At 41.6% G+C, this 22,060-nt stretch overlaps 2 protein-coding genes across 2 annotated transcripts; both read right to left on the minus strand.

Annotated features, from left to right (window-relative positions):
• Positions 1–79: 79 nt before the first annotated feature.
• Positions 80–15,449, minus strand: LOC101168772 (vascular endothelial growth factor C). Its single transcript, XM_004066737.4, has 8 exons — positions 13,704–15,449; positions 9,939–10,185; positions 9,606–9,796; positions 9,277–9,407; positions 9,102–9,205; positions 4,613–4,747; positions 3,799–4,000; positions 80–1,055 (listed from the first exon to the last, which is right to left on the minus strand). Exons 1-8 carry the CDS (start codon positions 13,803–13,805, stop codon positions 950–952), a joined length of 1,218 nt encoding a protein of 405 aa, XP_004066785.1. The 5' UTR covers positions 13,806–15,449; the 3' UTR covers positions 80–949.
• A 3,648-nt stretch (positions 15,450–19,097) lies between these two features.
• On the minus strand, positions 19,098–21,282 carry LOC101169023 (trace amine-associated receptor 13c). Its single transcript, XM_004066738.2, has one exon. The coding sequence runs from the start codon at positions 20,774–20,776 to the stop codon at positions 19,805–19,807; it is 972 nt and encodes a 323-aa protein (XP_004066786.1). The 5' UTR covers positions 20,777–21,282; the 3' UTR covers positions 19,098–19,804.
• Positions 21,283–22,060: the final 778 nt, after the last annotated feature.

The following is a 22,060-nucleotide window of genomic DNA, read 5'->3' on the forward strand; positions in this document are numbered from 1 at the left end:
GAGATCCGACCCAAAGGGAACCTCGCCCGTGCAGGAATTCATCCAGCGGCTCCAACGGAAGAATTCACTCAAAGACCAGGAAGTGCGACAGATTTTAATGCATAATAATTTAAGCATGGTTGGAGGTATTAAAGATTTTCACTACATAAATCACAAACATCAAAAGTCTTCATCTGTGTGACGGGAAGTAGTCGGAACGGCACAAGCAGTCGGGGTTTCAGTAAAAACGTACAAGGATAGAAGTTATACTTCAAAATAATACCCTTTAGAGTGACAAATACAGTATTTGTGCAATAATCGAGATTTTAAATATGAAATCTATATGTACAAATAATGTTAGCTGATTGTTGAAGGATAAATAAGATGCTCAGCTGTGACTGGCCTGGTGATTTCAACGTTGAGCTTTCTTTGTCCAAAAAAAAACCCACCTTTTTTTTCTAGATCTAAAGATCTACGCCACCTCCACATGGCATGATTTATTTAAATGAATACCTCCAGGCTCTTTTATTTCAAAAGGGGGGGGAGGCTGGTCTGTCATTATCTTATTCCACATTCCAGTTTGCACAGACGTGTGTGTGTGGGTGTGTGCGCCGCCTCCGCTGCAGGTCAGAGGTCGACCTGCTTGCTGCAACACGCCGCAGAGGGGAACTCAGGCCCATCCAGACCATCTCCAGGTGTGATTGGTTCTTCCCCGTTGTAATTATGATCAGGCATTCCCAGAGAGTAAATGATCCCATTTTCTGGCCTTTTTTCTTTTTTAAGACGGCTTTTTACCCTCCGGAGAAGTACTCTGATCCTCCTTGGGAGAAGTGTGTCGGCTCCTGTGCCAGACGGTTAACCACCTTCTTGTCAGACAGAACACTCTATTGTCTCATGATCCAGTCCCAAAAAAATGGTAGATGTCCGGGTGAACTGAAGGAAAGCATCCGCCTCCGTCCACTTCTGCTGGCTAGTTCCACTTCATGAAGTTGGGGATGCACTGACACACTCGGTAGTTGTAGTAATATTCGGGCTGGCAGGCGCGTTTGGGGCTTCTGCAGGGCCGCCTGTAACAGCTACACAAAGAAGAGACGTGGTTAGGCGAAAGGAAAGCTGCAAAAGGAAGACTTGAAAGGAGAGATCCAGCACTATGAATTATTCACGTCACAGCTCTTGTGGATCCAAATGTCATCCGGGCTTCATTTGCATGAGCATCAATAGATTCTGTGTGTGAGCAAAAAGGGGGCGTTTGTCAGGGGGGACTGTGCAGGTGAGCTGCTGCCTGTGGACTCATCCCTGTGACCAGATGTTGAAGGAAACAGACTAAAAAGGGATTATAAATGTCTTCTGTTGTGAAAAGAACAATACCAAAAGCTGGCTTCAAAAGGCTTTTTTTTTTAAATCGTAACAAGAAATCACCATTTCTCCTGCTCCTCATGCTCGAATTTTGTTCAAAATTAGGTCAAAATCCACTTTCTACTCTTAAATTTTCTGCTCTGTTTTCAATTTTTACTGAAGTTCTAGAGAAAATCTTTGAAACTGATTTTAGAAAAACCAAAGCAATTGTGATTAAGAAAACCAAAAACATATTTAATGTGTAATTTATTGTGACACTAGATCAGGGTTCTGCAACTTGAGGCCCCGGAGTCACTTATGTCTCTGAAGAAAAATGCAAACATTTTGAATAAGTATTGTAGTTTTGGTGAATAAAGTTAGTTTTTATAGATGTCAGATAATAGAGCAAAGTGATGATTGACGGTTAAGTCTATTGTAATTAGAATAAACTAGACCTCTGCTGCACAACAGTGTCTAGGTGTAGCTCAGAGGGAAAGTATAGATTTTAAATGTAGGACGTCATTAAAAAAACTGTTGTCATGTTTATATTCAATAAATGAAGGTGCACCCAAATCAAAATGATAAAAAATATTTTTGATCTTTCTTGCATTTTTAACTGAATTAAATCTGCTGCAACAGCGAGATCCTATTTGTGTCTTATTTTGAAAGGAACTGCTGTCAAAGTAAAATAAGTTATTTATTAAAATAAAAAATAAATATATATATATATATATTTATAAAAATAAAATAAAATAAGTTATTAATTAATTAATTGACAGAATAAACTGTAGCTTGGTCATTTTCCCAGAATCCTGTTCATTTGGTTAGCTTGTTAAGCAGATTTAGCTTGTTGAACGTGATCTTCAAACCACATAATAAAAATAAAAATATTGTAATGTCTTTTTAACGTTGTCTTTAGTTTTCGTTTCAGGTTGATAAGAATGTTTTTGTGAACTTTACATGTTCTTTTTTTTTTCACTAGACCATGACTATGCAACTTTCTCTGGATATAGAAATACCTCCTAAATCATTAGCTCATTCCCGCTTAAATATTTAAACTGTAACACAGAGAGAAACATTTTGCTAGCTAACTCTGCGATACCTGGTAGTTTGTAATTGAAGGTAATTCTAAATATCCTCTTCAATAGAGGTGAGTAATGTTGAAGTTTCTGTAAATATATACCATTTGGGCTTTTTATTTTATACTTTTGGAGCAAACAATATAAAATTGTTTAGGCTGTGACATAGTATGCTAACCTAGCAAGGCACGTTAGGCTTTTTATTTTAATTTTTTTAGCTGTGGTAAAGTCTGAAAATGTTAGTCTATTACTTTCCTTAACAGCAGATTTACACAACTTCATGTTTCTCTTTTGACATCAATGTTTGGTTTAACCTTATACCTGTGCTGCTAGTAAACCGTCTTTAGTTTAGCAGAGCTGTTGTTGGTTTGTTAAGTTTTCTACAAACTTGTTAGGAGTGTCTGATTGTTTAGGTCTAAACGGTTTGTATTAACGTTTGACTTTTTCCCCCCAACCCAATTAGACACAAATAGACCTAATTGGGTTTTAGACTAAATTAGCTTGTTTGTCCTTTATTTTGAAAGGAGATCTGGAGCTACAAGGGTCTTTTAGTGACTTTATACTTTTCTTTTTTGGGATCAAATTGTTTTTATTTTCTCTGTTTGGTCAGATCAAGAACTGCATTCATGCATGTTTGACAGGGATAAAGAAGAAAGCAGATTTTTGGCAACAATCACATCTCCTTGTGGGACAAACATCCACTTCATCATAGTAAATAATTAAGGATTAAGAATATAAACAAAAAGGTAAACTCTATTTTGACTCTTTTTGTGCAGGTTGTAATTGATGTAAATAACATTTAGGGTAATGCCAGGCATTACAAGGGTTACCTTAAAAAAATATAGGATTTATTAACATTTTCTTATGCTGAGAAAGTTTAGGAAACCACAGTTAGAGGTCACTCAATTGTATATTCTAGTTTTTTCTCATGTCTGAAGTTAAAGTTAAACATTTATTCTCTTGTCTGCTAAAACGTTTTCATACTGCGTGTTGCTCCATCCGTCTCTGAAACCGTCTGCTTTGCCAAAAGTCATGAAGTTCACGCAGTCTCCCCTCTCTGTCTCTGTTGGCCTCTGGGGGCAGGAGAAGGTTGATCTTTCCTCGCCCTCTAACTGTGGGAACCATGACACACATGCTAAATGCTTCGGATGCCTGACGTCCATAAAAGGTTGGATGGAAACATTCAGCTGAAATGACATGGATGGAGAACTTTTTCTCATGTGGAATGCTTGGCGTTCTTGATGTGATGACTCCTTGGAGACCCCACTTGCACAACCCTTTCAGTATAATCCAGTGGTTTGTGTATATGTAGTTATGTTGGCACATTTGCTTGCTTTTAAGCCTAAAGGAAGCTGAAGATCTATTGGAGGTGATTTGATTGTTTTTGCCCCTTCTTAATTCCCACCTGCAGGTACTGGAGTTGAACCTCATGCCCTGCCGTAGACAGGACTGTGGACTCTCCCTGCATTCGCACAGGCAGGTGTCTGGGTTCAGCGGCTGGTTTCGGGGGCAGTCCGCCGCGCACACGCAGCCGCACAGCTCATCGTCCCACCGCTGGCCTGCAGGACAGAACTTCCCCTCGCCTCGTCCTTCACACTGGCACTCACCTGACGGAAAACCAGCAGGTATGACGTCCGTGTTAAAGACAAACAGTGGATTTGATAGTCATGTTCGTGCGTGTTTCAAATTTGCATAAGGAGAGATTTCACAGAGCTTCTTTCATCTTTAGATTCGATTCTGTCAGACTGAAAATTGACTCGAGGCTGTTTAGAGTCAAAAAAGTCTAAATGAAAGCAGAGACAAAGAGCCATTCTCTGTTTTTTGTCTGTGCTGAGATGGACCGGCTGAATGTTGGTAGGAAGTATAGTTTTCCTCAGTTACCATGGTAACAGATGACCACATTAAATCAATTTAAGGGGTCAACCATGTGGGTGACCTTCAAGGATTACTCCAGGATCGTGTCATCAGACTTGAAATGAGAAGTTACACCTTTAAATGAAAGCGATCAATAATTTTGGAGACGTATGATGTCCGTCTGTGGAGCAGCAAGCTCCTTCGTTAAACCCAAATGGGTTCATGACTCCACTGAACCTGCATGGTTCTTATTTGCTGAAGCTCCTCAGATATTTAGTGGCTCTTCTGTTTATATTGGTTCTTAAACAAATGTAAGTTGTAATTTGTTTTTGCAGAATAGTCCATATTTTGGAAAAGCTCCTTACAGCTGTCGCGGTCCAGTTTCCAGCCTGGATCACAGCTTTGTTCCGTGAGTCCGTTTTGACAGATGCAGTCACAGGTGGATTCATCCAGAACCCTGTTTGGCCCGCAAAGAGCCAGGAGGCTAGAGTCCAGCATCTCTGCAACAGACAAAAAGTGGAATCTTAAAGGTTCTGGTGAATAACTTTTTTGCAAATATGTAAACAGCTCATTTCATGGTTGTAATGTGAACAGACTCTAAAGAAAAAGTCAATTTTTTGGTGCTTTAGTCAGCTTCAGTTAGCTTTTAACAGGAGTAGGTAACGGACTACCCTCGTAATTAGTTTATGTAAAAATCTGGTCCAGGGAAATCTTTTAATTAAAAAATGTATGAAAGGATGTTTGTCCATCAGGGTTTTTTAAAAGCAGAAAACTGATCAAATGTTGGTGAAACCTACCCTGAAACCCTTGAATGATCTCATAGAACGCTGAAGAGCAGTTATCGTTCATCTGTTCAGCTGATAACAACTGACCTATTGGTTGGAGTTATTCCAAAGAGCGATAGCCTCAGATTTAGTCTCATACCAGGTTACAGCAACGCTCATCATTTTACAATAAGTGGAAGCTATTCACTTTGAAATGCGATCAAAAAAAAAGATAGAAAAAACAGAATCTAAATCTCAGACTTTAGAGGCTTCAGGTGGCATGTTGAAAGTCAAAGCATCAGTTTGGTTTGGATTGGTTACCCGGAAGGTTTTGTGTGGCTCAGCTGAGCTTTGCAAAGCCCCTACAACCCGTTGAGACCTTCAGGAAGCAAAGTGTAATGTTGGTATAGTTCTTTGATTTGTATTTTAGTTGGTTTTTGGTGTTTTGGCAGAATGGTACACCTGAGTTTTGACCTATCTAAAGTGGGTAAATATATGCTGTATATATATTTTTAACTTGTCCTCCTGTCCAGGAGCTGGGCAGACAGATAAGGGCTGAAGGCATCTTGTGTTGGAAAGATGTTATAATAGAGGATTATAAATCTTTGGTCACACGAGGTGTATATTTGGATAAACCCCTTTTGTATTTGAGGCTAAACTTACCACTGTAGCTCTAAAATAAACAACATGGTAAAGAACTGCAGAAATATACCATAACATTTTATCAACATATTTAGAAAATGTTTATTTTATTTATTTTTCCATAAATTAGCATCAAACTTAAAATTCAAATTCAAAAAACCCTTTATTTGGATCGTGTGATGAAGTCTTGAACAATGATGGATTTTTAAAAATCTTTTTATTTACTTGTTTATGTAATCTGGTATTTGTATTGTTACTTGTTTTTCTCTTAAACTGCCATGAAGCGTGAATTTCAGTTAAATTAAAAAGATCCCGAGTTCGGTTGTGGCGAATATCGTAAACTTGCATCTTTTTACATCGCACACGTGGTATAAAGGAACAAACCATTCCCAGAATTCCCACTAAAATCAAACGAAAACAAAGGCAGGTTGTGTCTAAATGAAGCATGAGATCTGCTATACTTTCTGTTCTACATACATGTTTGTATTTGTTGTTCACCGGGGTTCCCAAAACAATGCAGAAATTCACAGAAATGCTCATATTTTTTCTGTAACATCAATTTCCTTGTTTAGTTTTTGAAAATGTAGTTATTTAGAGAGCTGTGGTGAAACAGCTTTCATCAGAACAGTTTCTCCATCCAGAATGTTATTTAAAGTAGCGAGCAGACAAGTAGGCTGGAGAGTTGACTCTAGTAGACGCTGTGCATGACAGTACAAGCTAAATGCCACAAAAACATTCCTGCCACAATTAAACCAACATTGCGTCAGGGGCTTTTATTTCAAGTCATCGGAATCACCTGATTGGTGGAGTCGGAAAAATCTGGGGTCCGTTCCAAAAAGTCTCTGCCTTCTCTGTAATTACACTCTGACTGGCACTCAGGACAATTGCGTTTGCCCGAGGGTCGTTTGACAAGTTCAGGAATTGAACCACCCCTTTTCCAACTAATTGAGGTCTGTGACGACTAATCTTAATCACGAGAGTTCCTTCTCATGACACGGCAGACCTGCCTGCTGCCCAAACAGGACGCAGAAACCACAGAATCTAACCTCAAAACCTGAAACCCTATTGGCTGTCAGATCGCTTCCCAAAATCTAAAGTAAAGATTTTCAGTACATAAGAACCTCTGAAAGTCAGATTAGACAGACAGACAGATAAATAGATAGATAGGTAGATAGATAGATGCAAACAATAAATAACAATAAAAAGAATAAAATTATAAATTAAATAAATGGTGATTATAGGAATAAAAGCTAATTCCAGCTAAAAACTGGAGGACAGGATGTGTTGGTATGTTAAAATGTTTTTTTCTTCTGAACCACCTGCCATATTGTATGAGTTATCATGTGTATTACATGTAGCCACAAAAAGGGTTTCCTTCATGGCTCTTTTAAAATAGAAGTGAATAGTTACTGGCTTGATAACCTGTGTCAAGCTAAAGATACTTTCGTTTTATTTCCACCAGTTTAGATGTGGAAAAGACTGAAACTGGGATGGACAGAGAGTAATGTTTGTCGTTGGCTTGTTTTGGACACAATTGAAGTTTCTGTTTTTATCAATGTATGGATGGAACTTCAATGAACCTCTAAGTCAACAGGACAAGAAAAAGTTTAAAGAAAAGTTATGCCCAGAGGTTCTATTTTGACCGTAAATATCCGTAAAATGAGGTTTGTTCTGTGTTATAACAGAATAAAAGTCATGGACTTTTTACAGACCAAACATGTTTTTAGTTCACTGTAAGTATTGCCCCCTCTTTTTTGGAAGTGTCCATTCACTATTTGAGTGAATAGGATCCAACTTGCTTGTATTTGAGGCCTCCTGGTGGTTACTCAGTGAATTGACTTGGCTCCAGTTCATTTGGTTTCTGTTTAGTCTGCATTTTGCTGAGATGCCTGAGCTCTGTTCTCTGCATAACAATCACTCGTTTAGTACATTGTCTTCTCTGCAGTAAAGGTTTCCTACAACACAAAGCAATGTACGGTTAAGTCGTAGTCACACGCACATGTATGGGGGGTTATCAAGGTCTGTGGAGGGTCATAGAGAGGAGCGGTGGCATCTTAAGGGGGGGGGCACAGTTCCCCTGGGGCTCGTACGGCCACCTCGAGGGACGTCATGAAAATGGAACGTACCTTTGTTGTGCGTGTGGTTAGTGTATCGTGAAGTACTTGCAAGGCTGATGGGTTACAATGAAGTTACAATCACTTTTGACACATGGGAATCCGCAAATAAACGGCAAACAAAAACCCTTCAGTGCTGAGCCACGAGATCGTCATCCAGAACCATCCAGATATTGTTTCTTTTGTGGTGTCCTTACACCACAATCTGTACAACACGCCTGCGTCTCACTTACTTCACCCTTACGAGTTGTATAAGTGTTCCCTACGATGTGTTGCATGTCCATAGAAAGACATAAGTATTAACATGTTCTCTCTACGGGTTCCTCAAGTGGTGTACGACCTTGATATTTCGTGCAGACCACCTGTGTACAGGTTTGATCATTTTTGAGACCCTCCCCTTACCGACCCAAAAGGGCAGTTGGAACTAAGGGCCGTGTCACACAGCCGCTATGTACATTTTGTGGATATTGCACGGGGGAAAATTGGTCATACGTGGAAAAAATGACAAAGAAAAGTGGTCTTTACGTGAAATTTTCACAGATGTATCAAGAATTAACGTTAAAATCACAGTAGAAGTACGAATAAACCACACAAAGAACACGTAAGTCAACGTACAACATAAACCATTGCGCTGTTTATATCCAATTCATCACTGATTCATGAGTCAATTTTGTGATTTTATCGTGATATGTGCGCCGTATATGCGATATAAAAGTCATCCATGCGTGAAAAGTCCATTAGACAAATGTGGAACAGGCGTGGAAAGACACACATTTGTGTATGCATTTTGCAAAAATTACGCACAATTGTGTAAGATTTATTATTATTGAGAATTATTGCATAATTCTCAATCAGCCAAAATTTTGACCAGCTCAAAACCAAATTCGCGCCAAAACCCTTGACTGACATCTACGCACGACAAATGACAAACACAAGACATACTTATAAATTATGTATACCACGCGTGTATCGCCAAATACAGAAATTTCATAAGGGGACAATGCCCAATATGTAGTTGTGTGACACGGGCTTTAAGATTCTTGCCAACGGACACAATGAATGTCAAACTTGAGATTTGAACCTCCAACCAATGAGCAGAGAGCAGCTCAGGCTCTTTTACCAGTTTGATGTTTTTTTTACCTGGAGTATCAGAAAAGCACTTCTCCAGTTTTCAGCTGTAGTGTGTGTACAGTGTATCAGATGAAGCTGTTCCATGTAGATGTTTGTGATTTTACAGAATATTAGATCACAGATTTATCTGCAGAAAATGTGAGGAAAACTTTCAGGCGTTTTCCAAGTTCAAGAATGCCCGAGTTCATTCACGAAGCACTCACCCATTTCTCTCTGAGAAAAGCCGATTGCGTCCACGGAGACGCACATGCAGTTCAGCGGGTCCCACAGCGACCCGGACGCGCACGGCCGCTCAGGTGGGGAGCACCTGCACACACCTGGAGGTCACTAAGCCGCACACACAAGAGGCGGAGATTCAGACATAACGCTGCAACTCACAGGTGATCCGGCGCCGAACGCCTGATGATGGAGTGGAGCGGCCGCTTGGAGAGGCACTCGCACGACGTGTGGTTGACGAAGGTTACCATGGCGACGGATCGGTCCATCCTGGGCGGAGACAGTTCCATCAGCTGTTGTAGAGAGGTGAAGGTCAGACTGTATTTTCCTTTTCCTTCTCTGGGCGTTGTTGCGTGCGTTGATGTCATCGCTCAGCAGTTGTGCAACATGTGTCTGACTGCTTAAAGCGTGGGTTTTGGTCACAGCCTCGCCCCCGGGGATGGGGTGGCGTGATCCACATCCACATGAGCACACTCATGGGTTTGACTCACCGTCTTGTTGACCAGAGTGAAACTGGTGTTGGTGCAGTAAAACGCCTCGTTGGTGCAGCAGCCGCCGCAGCGGTGCAGTGACACGCAGCGAGGGAGGTAGAACTGGCTGGTGGATTGTGGGTACTCTTTGGCGACCTCCACGCACACTTCCCTGGGCAGGCACGACGTCCTCTGGATCTCCTCGAGGATGACTGACAAAGGCAGACACAGTTTTGTTTACTGACCTTCTTCACACAATGTGACCTTTTGAATCATAGGACTTTTTTTCTGCCCCGCCCTCTTTTATGCGTCCCCGCTGCCATAAAGCCAAATCCATAAAAACGTCAAGATTACCTCCCAAAGTCCCATCCACCCTGTAAAGAGCCTCCTCCCGCAGAGGAACCCAGAAATCCTCGGAGCCGGGGCGGCTTAAGGGGCTGGTGGAGGAGGTGGAGAAGGAAGGGGAAGAGGAGGAGGCGCGCCATGACTTCTTCCTCATGCAGTGCTGTACCAGGCTGTGTTGGGGGTAGAAGAGCTGGATGAGCTGGTCCATGCTCGTCACCGTCTCCAGGCTGGGCTGGTCATCTGACAGATCTGGAGCCTGAAACACATTTTAGTTGGACATAATAACAATAATAACAATAATGGATTGGATTTATCTGCGCTTTTCCAGATGCTCAAAGCGCATAAAGTCTGCATCAAATATTCAGAGGTGAAATTCATGATAAAAAAGCTCAGATATTCAAACCATTGAGATAAAGTTCTACAGTAAATGGACCCAACGTCTACAAAGGACGCTTTTTCTGGTGTCAGAAATTGGAGAATGGACGGTGTGGGCTTTATTGCTTTGTTTCTTTGTGCTGCGTAAACAGTGAATACCTCTGCCCCCAATGTGTTGTAACACGCCGCTCTTGGCTACTGGTAGTTGTGGAGGGCACACGTGTCTCAGAATGCTCAAAGACTCAGCAAAAGGAAGAGCTTTCTTTGCTGCTGATTTTATCTTTTTACTTTTGTGAGCACCTGCGTGAAAAACTGAGAAATGACAGATTTTCCCCCCAAAAAAGTCCTGTTTCAGTGAATGCAGTGAGGCTGAAGCTAACACTGTAATTATACAGGCCCACATGGGTTGGCACACAGCATGTTTATTGTCCTTTTTTCCTCCTTGAAAGGGAAAGATGCTAACTGTGTATAAAGCCGGTCAGCAGAAGAAGCTGCTGTATAATGTATGAACGTCAGCTGAGACTTGTTATTGTGTCCTGAGTGGCACTTGTAAATTCTTCCTTGGGGAAGCGGGGCGGGGGGGTTCAGTTTCCCAGGCCTGAGGCGGGCACAGCTGGCATTACCTAAACAGAAACCAGATCCCAGAGCTCTTATCGTTCTCTCTGGTGGTCTCTGCACACGTCTGTCTGCTGCTCTCCTGCTATGGGGCGACATTTTTCCCCCAGAATACCAAAGACCGAAAGCTCTACATACAAATTCACCAATTAACTTAAAAAAAAAAATCATATTAACCGGTCACTGTTCAGCTAGTGTGACGGCCTTAAAAAACACGAGCCCAAACCATAATCAGTCCTCTTCTGTGTTTCACAATTAGACAAAGACCAATAATGTGCTTAAGGACCCTCTCCGATAAAAATTGTGTTTTTGGATTTTTTTAACACGTTTTTTCTGCATTTTTCTGATGATGGAGAACGCATACAAGAAAAATGTAGGCTAAAAAAAATTCCAAGTATTTTTTTGTTCAATGAATCGGGAGCAGACGAAAAAATGCAGCATGAAAAAGATTATGTGGGCGGGGCCACAAGCTCCATTCGGATGCGTCCACCTGCAGACAAATGGATCAGAGTACATTTCTGTTTTCCTCGTCTGAACTGGAACCTGGATCTAAACTCCAACATTGCTCACCATTTCTGGTGCACCGGTGACGTTAGCTTGGGGGTGTCAGGGGCTGTAAGTGCGCAAACAGAGAGCTCTCTTGTTTACACACTCTGCACAAACGGTCCCGTCCACAACTCAGAGGCAAATTTCCAAATAAACTCCTGCCGCTCTGCAGAAGGTATGTCTCAGAAAACGACACAGGTTTTTTACATTTTGGCTCAAAAAAAGCATAATCAGAATTAAAGAAAAAAAAAATCTGGAACGTTTTAAAAACAGATCAAAAGAGGTTTGGAGACGAAACTAAATGTTCAGCAGATTTTAGTATCTTTAGGATCTTAAAGGACAAGGAACTTCCATGAAATCACAACTGCAGATCATTTACCAGTTTCTGAGTAAAAATGAAATCATTTCAGTTTAACAAAGACCAACTTTGGAGGTTTTTCGGTAAAAATTCACTGCCAGACAATTTCCCTCTGAGATAAGAAGCAGCAGACGGATCGGAGGCAATTTCTGTTTATGGACCATTTTGAAGCCTAAAAGAGGAGCATGAACCTGATGTTCCAACTGAAAAACTCAAACTTGAATGTTGAGTTTATGCTTCAAAGTTAAAAAAACAAAACGAGAATAAAGCTGAAAGTGAACTTAAAATGCCAACAATAAGAATTAAAAATGGAAAATCAATTTGGAGTAAATTGCTGAAAGATCAAGCTAAAATGTGAATTTTAATAGAAGAAAAAAAAGCTTGTTTTAGAATTTGGTTAAAAAAATGTCAACAAAAATGTAGGAAGGTCATGAAATAAACATGTGAAGATCACAGTGGGAAAACACATGGACATAAGCTGAATTGACCAAATATTTTACAGCAATCTTAAGAGAAAACTCAAACTGATAAGAACTAAACCGATATTGGACCAAATTTTCTGTCATTTTGAGTTTTTTATTTAGATTTATTGGATTTGAGATGTGAGTTGTGATTCTGGTTCAAAGACACTCTTGGCAGACCTTCTTGTCATTGCAGGATGACTCTACATGTGTCAAGATTCAGCTGCCTGAATGTCTGTTAAAGATAGGCGTTGAACCCGCAACCGTCCATTTTCTCAGTCCAATGTTTTTGGCAGCAGTATGGGCTGTTATTGCGTAACATTTACCCCCCACTCAGGAGAAGCTGGTACCAGGAAAAACAGCTGATTCCTGGGAGTAAACTGATCCCACTATCTGTGCATCGCTCCTTTGACCCGCTGCTGATGCTTTCCTTTTTGTTAACAGATACCCGTTAAGGTAAGGGGCATTATGCAACAGGAAGTTACAAAAAAGTCCTCATTAACGAGCATATACAGCTGTACATGTATTTAAGCAAGTTTGACTTTACGCAAACTGTCATTTTTCTGCCATGCATACTCCAGGAGGTCAAAGGTGTTCTTCAGTGCTCAGTTGCGGGTCCACATTATGAAACTTCCACCTCTGTGCTTCACAGCAGGATTTCTAAACAAGCTTTGGAACTAATTTCAAAGATTTTCACACAATCCTCTAGCAGGAGTTGTTTTTTCCTGATATTTCTTCACTTTCAACCCTTATTTGTGATTGTTGATGTTGCCAGTTTCCAGAGTTTTTTTGTGGTAATAGTAGGTGCTCACAGTCTAAATTTCAGGGATGCCATAAGTCTTTCCACCTGCATGTCTGCTGATCAAAAGTTGGATCTGTGTCAAACCACAGACGACCTTCTCAAATCAAATCCAGCTTTAGTTGGTAATCTCTTCATGGCTGTACGATCTTGAACGTCACCCAGGATCAAACTGTTCCCGTCCTTCTGACGCCATATCTGCTGGTTGAACCTTCGCTGAAACATAGCAGATCCTCTAAAACCTCCATCACTTTATGGATGCTTTATTTTATTGACGCCATGGCAACATCCACTGAAGCCTTTTCTACAATTGTTTTGAATGCAGGTCACATTTGTGCGGAAACATGGAGGAAAACATCAATTAGAGGTGGCAGAAGTGCTTAAGGACTCGGGTCATAATGACTACCCTGCATGCAGTAATTTGTTTGTCTTGTAATAGAGCTTATCTGCTCCACGTAAGTGAGGAAGGACACCCATCATTTGGGTTAAATCCCTCTTTAAGGACAAACATCACTTTAAATCTCTGTTCCTTCACTCATTCACTCATCTTTTCTGCTGGGGTTTCTCACCGGCGCGTTGTTGGCTGTAAACATTTGGGGGCGACTCTTTGCTAGCCTTACCTGCGTGCCCACGTCTCCAGTTTGGTAATAGTCTGTGTAGTCCTGTCCTGAGCACAAGCTGCTGAGATTAAGCATCCATAGGAGAGCAGCTGGTATCCACATAGTGAGGGGATGGGGAGTTGGGGGGAGAGGAGAGACCAGGGAGGAAGTTCTCAAGCGCAGGAAGTCTGAGGAGGTGCAGAAAGGTTCTCACAGGTATCTCTGCGCTCCTCTCTTCATTCTATCCGGGGACAAAGTTGCTCTTCCCACGGGGGTTACTGGAAACTGGGAGGTCTGCTGAATAAATCATGATGAGAAGTCTTCTCCTCTCCTTCAAAGGCGACTCCTTCGTCTTCAGAAGAGACAGCTCTGTTGTTGCCGGACCTCCATTCCTGCACTTAAAGTCATGTCAGGTGTCTCTGTTTGGGTTTCACCTCCCTGGCCTTCGACTGGGATTGCTCCCTTTTATCGCCTCCCCCAGCCTTCGTCAGTCTCCTTTTGTCGCCCTTCACACTTGTGCGCCTCCTCTCTGTGTGTTTTTCTTCTCCTTGTGGAACAGCTGTGCAGATTATCTCTGCCTCTCGTTTCTTTTCTCTATTTCTTTTTTCTTTTTTTGAAGGAACCCCCTTCAGGGCGAAGCTCTCCTTCTCCTGGATTCGTCACAACTTTCTGCGTTTTATCCTGTCAGAGAGAAAAGAAAATCCCGTCTCCGAGTAGACTTTTTCTTTTTGCAGTTCCTGTCCGAAGGTTCTGCTCGCAGTCGTCCCGCTGGAGTGAATGAGAAAGAAAAAAAAATCCAAGAATGGAGGGTTTGTATCTGGTGGGCGGAGTCAGGAAGCTGACGGGAGATGGTTGGTGCGTTTCAGCTGATTTTACTGGCTGGCGTTTAGTTTTGCTCTGAAATTGCAGGCTGCAGAGGCACTGGCACACTCCTTCCCGTCACGGTGGACCACCTTCCTCTTTCTGGAGGATTTCTATTCCTTTTTGAATTTGGGCTGCCTGCAGGTCAGCGCTCGCCTCTGTGGCAGGGCAGAAATTCGGCCTCACACCTGCAGCTCAGCGCCTTTTCAGGCCTGTTTCCTCTCACACTTCATCTTTGTCTTCCTCCCTCCCCCCCTCCACTTTCTTCCTCTGGTCCTAAAAAAAGACAAAATACCTCATTAACTATTCTGCCCCCAAGGCAGAAGAGGAGGAGGTGCTCACATCTTTGTTTAAACTACATAAAAAAAGCCTCCTTTCTCCTCAAGGCAAATGGCAAATGTGAAGCCAGCGATAAGGAAGAGGAGGGAGAAGGAGGTGTGTCCGGGAAACGCTCGGATGAGAAAACATCCGATTTTTGGGCCAGTCACTGCCAGCCCTTTTTTTGGGGGGATTAAAGACGCACAAATGCATGCATGCACACACACGCTGGCAAGTGTCTGCATGCAAGTGCGCTTTATGTGTCGAAATCTGCACCGCCAAATCCCACATTCCACGCTTCGCTTTCCCCATTTCATCCGGGAAAGGAGTCGGAGTTTATCGATACTCGCAGGAAGAATCGTCCTCATACCTGTCGCTTTCAGATGAATTCAGTTCCCCGTAAAACTGTGAGGAAAAGGCAAAATCTGTCACCTTAAAGCGGGCACGTTTAAAATAAACAAATGAGAACTTTTTCATACTTTATTCATGAAAACTAGAGCGAAAACAAAGTCAATACTTCATAGGAAATTGATTGATTAATTGATTGATTTCAAGCATTGCAGTCTAAGCAATAAAAAAATGTAAACAGATTTATCAAACTCATTACAGAAATGATGAAATTCATAGATTGAAACAGAAAATAAAAGACACTTAAATAACATTTGCTTCGTTAAATCTAGTGATCATTAAAGTTAAGTAAAACTTGAAAAGGAGAGGGAAGAAGCGAGCCTGTATAATCCCACCCCTACTGAGTTATTTCATTTAACAGTTTTGCATAGTTTTTGTAATCCGGTTCTGATTCCAGAGAACCGGATTTAAACATGATGGAGGAAACCAAGGAAACCACAGCAGTTACTCGAGACCCACTCCAATTGGATGTTTTTAACATGTTCTTGTAGCGTTAATGAAGCTCAAAATTACATTTATGGGCATTTCTTTTCTCTATATGTTGTCAAAAAATGTATTTGTGATGTACAAAATAGCTCCCTGCTCTGCCCCTTTCTAATGCATCCACCTGTAGAAAAATAGATCATGAACGTCTTTGTTTTCCTGGTCTGAGCTGAAAAGCTGGATCTAAACTGGACGGATGGATAGATCTGATATTGATCGCCATTTCTGGTGTACCGCTAATGTAAACTAGTAGGAGAGACTGTAACAAAGACCTCTCAGGAATGGGGAGGGGAAGAGGGGATGGGGTTGCTCCGCTCAGAACTCAGAGGTGGATTTCTAACTCCTGCCGCTCTGCAGAAACTATGTCCGGGATGTCTATGTCACAGATTTTTAAATTTCGGCTAAAAACGGCATCATCGTCATTTCAAGCTTTGCAAATAGATCAAAAGATGATCGGAGTTTGAAGTACTCCGTTTACAGAATGAAATGCAGGATAAAAAAAAGGCAGGCCTGCTCAACAAAAATGGATGAATTCCTACTTTCCTTCGGTTGATAAAGAATCAGGTCTTAAGTCCCATCTGTCAATCGGAGGATCTTTTCCCAGCTGTCCTTGTCCACCGTCGGCTCTTTCCATCAAGTCTCCTGTGACTTCCTGTCCTCAGTAGCAGATAGAGCGCCCTTTGAACCGGGGAGTCCACACAACACAGCTATTGTGCTCCATTGAGGCGGCTTCCTCTATTTTCAGCAGCTGCTGTGGCAGGAATGATGATGGTGCTGATCAGACGCCACAGAACTATTTTCTCTGCTGCGGTGGAAGTTTGATAAGGATTTAAAGCAACCTTCTGCATCAAAACACACATTGAAATAGAGTGGATGTACAGGGAGGAGTTTATTTAAATGTAGCAGCAGCCTGACAAAAACTATCGACTAGGACATTATAGGAAACATGTGAAACCAAAGAAAATAAAAAAGTATCCACATTTTGACGGGAAGTGAAGGTCACAGTAAAAAGGTAGACTTCTAAAAGCAGAGGTGATACAAATGGACGTCACAGTGGTCCCTCACTAAACCGCGGTTCCTCTTTCATGGTCTTTTGCTGTTTCATGGATTAATTTCTTTCCGTGCAGGTCTGGATTTTTGGATCCTGTGCAGAATGCCCTCAGTTTGCTTAATTCACATGAATCTTCGATCACATCACATTTTTTTCATACTACAATACCAGACTCATTTCTGTGAGGGTTTAAAGTTTAAGAGTTTAAACAAGACAGAAAAGTGTGACAATGTTCATGTCTGTCTGAGAAAAGTCTATATAGTGTGAAGTGAGGAGTTTTACAGCCTCAAAACGTCTAGAATAATTGTGAAAAAATGAAGTTGACATCTTATTGCAAGTTTTTTTAGAACGTTAATCCCGCAATAAACAAGGAAACTCCGTACTCTGAAAAGAAATTATTTTCCTGCTTTTCTTTCTCCCTATACATTTGCATCTGTGATCTTGAGGGTTACTTATAAGTTGACTGTATCAAAGACCTGGAGTGAGTGAGACTGACGTCACCCATACATGATGATTTACTTCTGGCTCCAACCAAGAGAGGTGAATTGAGTCGCCATTTTTTTTTCGTGATACGTACACCGCCATGTTGGAGCCAGGCGTCGTCAGTAAGAGGTGAATGGTCTGAGTGAGGCTGAGTCAACGTTTCTATGCCAACCACTCTCACCAATCAGGTTTGAGTTTGTTAAAAGATCACACCCCTACTTGAAAGTGAGTTACACAAAATCAGTCAAACGTTTGGAACATTGGACATTGGGACCAGCAGGCTCCACCTACTTTTTATTAAGGCATCTAATTGGTCAGTTTATTATTTGAACTACAGAAAAAAAATGTTATCAAGAACGCATTGAAAAAAATGGTTATTCTGACCAATAAAATGAGTAACAGCTGTTTATTTTTCTATAGAAGTCTATGGGATTTTTGGCTTCTTGGAGCCACTTTTTGTTTGGAAAGCCAGGGGGGAGGGGCCACCCAATCCAGTTCTCATATACAGTCAATGTTTAGAACCTATAACTGCATAGTTCCCAGGATATACTTGTTTGGAGTTGGGATGCAATTGTTTCAGCAGAAAAAGCTGAAATAGTAATTTAATACAACTGTTGTGGGACCTGTAAATAGCTCAGGTGGGGGGAGTGGGACCACAACGCCAGGGTCTTTATTGATGCTTTTGTCCCTAAAATGAAATCCATTTGGTGGTAGAGATGAAACATTTGAATTCAAGTCTTTTTGACCCCTCCCCTCTGTCCAAACGGATTTTTTATGTATTCCCGGCCTCACCTGGATACAAATAAATGAACAACACAAACAGACGGGTTCTGGATTTAGACTCATTCAAGCTGTAAATGTTCTTTTCAACATCCTTCAGGTTGTGCTGAACCATTAATGATGTTGTGGGAGTGTAGTGGTGCTGAAACAGTGTACTCTGTGGATTAGGGTTAAGTCTTACATTAATGCGGGTAGACTCCTCGTTCAGGTTTTCCCTCAGCAGAATGTGGTCTTGTTTGTCCCAGCAGATTTCTCTGAATTAAGGATTAGGACACTCGTGACCTCCTAGGACTCTGCTCTGCTCCTGTTCCCATCTTCCGAAGAAAACTTCATTTTCTCCTCACGTTTCTCCCACATTCACACAGACATTTGTGTAACCTCCGAGTGTTCATTAGCTCACTTTAAATCTATTTGCACAGGCGTGTATGTGGTAACATAAGCTGCTGCCACTCATGTGAAGGAGGAACCAGCACGGCCTTTGATTTGGAAACACGGTCGGATCATGAAGGATTTCTGTCGTAGAGACTCTGCAGTTTTTTCATGGGGAGTCCGTCTCAGACCAGATGGTGGTTTGTACAAGTTCAGCCGTCAGAAATGACCTGGAAAGATTCCTGATGAGACCTCAAAAAGCAGATTTGATCTAGAAAATTAGGTTCTAGTGCCACCTAGTGGCTCAGGAGCAAACTGAAAAGAGGAGACTTTGACGTGATACTCCAAAGCAGATTTTGGTATAACGTTTATATTTCTTAATATTTCAGTGTTTATAAGTTCTCTTTTATTCTCAAACATAGTAAGTGTTATTTTAATAAACCACACAAGCCTTCTAAAGCTAAAACATAAAGGAAAATACACACCATGATAGCACCACCACCATGCTTTCACAGAGAATGCTTCTGAAAAGAGACGAGGAAGCTTCTCCTTCGTCCCGTTGAGTCATGGCAACTTCTGAAACATTTCTCATCCAAGTGATGGAGATGAGTGATGATCTTCACTTCCTGAAATGACTCCAAACTCACCTCCTTATCTTTTGCTTTTTTTTTTGGGATACTTCTTTTTTGTAAGGATGATTTAATGTAGGTTCTCTATACTTTCAATTTTCATTTGGTTTATGAATATTTGGAGCCTAATAGCATTTTTTGTGTTTGCTTAACTTAACTTGCTTAACTGCTTAACTACATGCAGATAAACTGTTAAAGTACATCGATAATTAAGCTTCTCTTGACATTTTATCGTTGTTATCCCAGGATTTATAGTATAGCTCCTAATATTTAAAGTTTGTGGAGATAAAACATTTTAAAATAGTTTAGAGATGTGGAAGTTTTAGTTGACTTGGTTGATTAAATACTTTGATATTTTTTCAATTTAAAACAGAACATCATGTGTACAGAAATGCCAAATGTTCTTCCACATTTCCTCATATTGTAAAAAAACTTACGACTAGTGTTCTGGGTAAATCAGTGTTTTCTATGTTAATGGTTGTTAACTGTTTACTGTTTGAACATTGATCACAAACAAGCGAAGGAGTAAATCTGAGCGTTATTGGGGCTAAAGGCATGGACTTAAAAATTCTGTGTAGTTCATCACTAACCAAAAAACAATAATGATGCAGCAGTCATCTGTATACATAGGGTTATTTGCGCATTGCCTTGTGGGTAAACATTTATCATTTGTTTGTCTTTTCTCTGAATGAACGCTGACTTTAACAGGTTGGAGGAGCTTGGTTTGTGGTAAATTTCACCTACAGGATCTTGGTCTCGCTGGAGCGAAGCTGCAGTATTTTAAGGGTGAAGATCAGTCTGGTGGTCTTCCTGAACCAGGGATAGAACAAGGCATAGATGAGGGGATTCATGCAGGAGTTCAGCAGCATGACCCAAGATAAGACGGCATAATACGACAGCTTTGTGGTGGTGTCTTCGCCTGCAAGGGAAGGGTAGTAGTACGGGCAGAAGCACATGAGAAACACTGCGATCACGATGCCCAGAGTCCGGGCTGCTTTCCACTCCGACCTTTTCACCATCGAAACGGAAGGGACCGTCTGCAGGCGCGAGACCTGAGACACGGCCGCCACGAACACCCGGGCGTACAGCACCAGCATGACAGAGCAGGGGCCGACTAACGAGAAAAACAGGTCGACAGTTCCTGATGTGTGGCTGATGACCACCACGCACTCGCCGTGGCAGGTGTGGACCCTGTGCGGCCGCTGCAGGTGTCCTATCAGAATGCAGCCGTTGTAGAGGGCTGAGCAGCCCCAGCACAGGCAGATCAGGAACACCACCCGGCTCAGGGTGACCCTGCTGGGGTACAGCAGCGGCTGGCAGATGGCCAGGTACCGGTCGACGGATATGAGCACCATGTGGCCCAGGGAGCCGGACAGCAGGCAGTAGGAGAGGAAAGGCGTCAGGGTGCACATGAGCCGGCCCAGCAGCCAGCACGTCTCCAGGTAGCGCACCCCCTCGATGGGCATCACCAGCAGCCCCACCACCAGGTCTGACCCGGCCAGGGACAGCAGCAGGGCGTTGGTGGGGGTGTGCAGCTGCCTGAAGTGGGAGATGGAGATGATAACCAGCAGGTTGAGGGTCACGGTGAGCAGAGAGACAAAGGCCAGCAGGACGTAGAGGAGCGCCGTCTTAAAGCTAGGCAGCAGCAGCCGCCTGCAGGAGGAGTTCAGGTTGGGAAAGCAGAGAGAGGAGCCCCCGCCGCTGTCGTCCATCAGAGTTGAAGTGGGTCAAATATTCCAGCAGGAGGGTTTTTATCCTCCTTCAGCGACACCCACAGGGGTGATGCAATTCCCCCTTCTGACCATCATCTTCATCAGACCCCCACGTCTCCCCTGGTTTCTTCCAAACCAAACAAAACAAAAAACACGAGAAAATATATATATATGTATTTTTAAAAAACAAACACATAAAAAAACGTCTAAGCAACAAATGAATCAGTATTACTCTGTGGGCATATTGGAGATGTGATGGGAAAAAGGGTTAGAAGAAATCCACTTTGAGCAGCAAAAAAGGTTTTATTTTATTTGTCTTATTATTGAATTTTCCTGTTTGAAACCTCCTTTAGTAAACTCAATACAAGCACGCCGAAAAAATACCCCTAAGTCAATCAAAGCTGTTGTGAAGGAATGCGGTTGTCTCCTGGAAGACAAACAAAATAAAAGAAAAATCCTCTCATCAAGAAAGTCTTCAATAGAAAAATAATCTTAGTTTAGGAAATAGTGACTGGAATTTTTCATCTTGAAGTAAGAATTCTTGGTTAGACCATTTTTCTTATCTCATTCGCAGGTTTTTCTTTTACTTATGTAAGGAAAATCTGCCAATGCGGTAAGAATTTTTTTTTTTTTAATTACTTTATTTTTATTAGTTTTTGTTACATGTAAACAAAACCCAAACCACAACAATCAAAAACAAGGGTCAATTCTAGGTGCTTCTTGTGTCTATTTGTTGTAAAGTGTCCATTTTTCCCATTTTCGGTGTAATTGTGCCTCTTGCAATCTCAGCCTGTATCTTATTTTTTCCGTTGAATAGATGTTGTTAATTGTTGATGGGATGGACGTAGTGCCCTAATTCCTGGTCAATGATTTTTTTAGCGGCTAGTGACATAACTTCAGATAAGTATTTGTCGCTTTGGTGGACAGAGTTTCCTGAGAACATGTACAAATAAAACAGTTCTGGTTCCAGAGGGATTGTATATCCCAGCACTTTGCTTGTTATAATAATAATAATAATACATTTTATTTATAAGGCGCCTTTCTGGGCACTCAAGGTCGCCGCACAGCATGTATACAGTATAAAATACAATAAACACTTAAAACAACAACAACAATTTAAATAAGTACAAAATTAAATAAAAAATATATAAAAAAGTGAAAAGGTTAATGTTAAAGTGAATAGGCCATTTGGAAAAGGTGAGTTTTTAGCTTTGATTTGAAATGTGGGAGTGTGTCAGTGTTGCGGAGGTCAGGGGGGAGTGAGTTCCAAAGCCGGGGAGCAGA

Source organism: Oryzias latipes, chromosome 2 (genome assembly GCF_002234675.1).
Source record: "Oryzias latipes chromosome 2, ASM223467v1".
NCBI classification, from domain to species: Eukaryota; Metazoa; Chordata; class Actinopteri; order Beloniformes; family Adrianichthyidae; genus Oryzias; species Oryzias latipes.

Coding starts and splice junctions, on each gene's coding strand:
- LOC101168772 (XM_004066737.4), bottom strand. CDS start 13,805: ATGTGGATACCAGCTGCTCTCCTATGGATGCTTAATCTCAGCAGCTTG. Junction 9,408..9,605: donor TCACTCTGGTCAACAAGACG/GTGAGTCAAACC, acceptor TCTCTACAACAG/CTGATGGAACTGTCTCCGCC. Junction 1,056..3,798: donor TTCAACTCCAGTACCTGCAG/GTGGGAATTAAG, acceptor TTCTTTGTGTAG/CTGTTACAGGCGGCCCTGCA.
- LOC101169023 (XM_004066738.2), bottom strand. CDS start 20,776: ATGGACGACAGCGGCGGGGGCTCCTCTCTCTGCTTTCCCAACCTGAAC.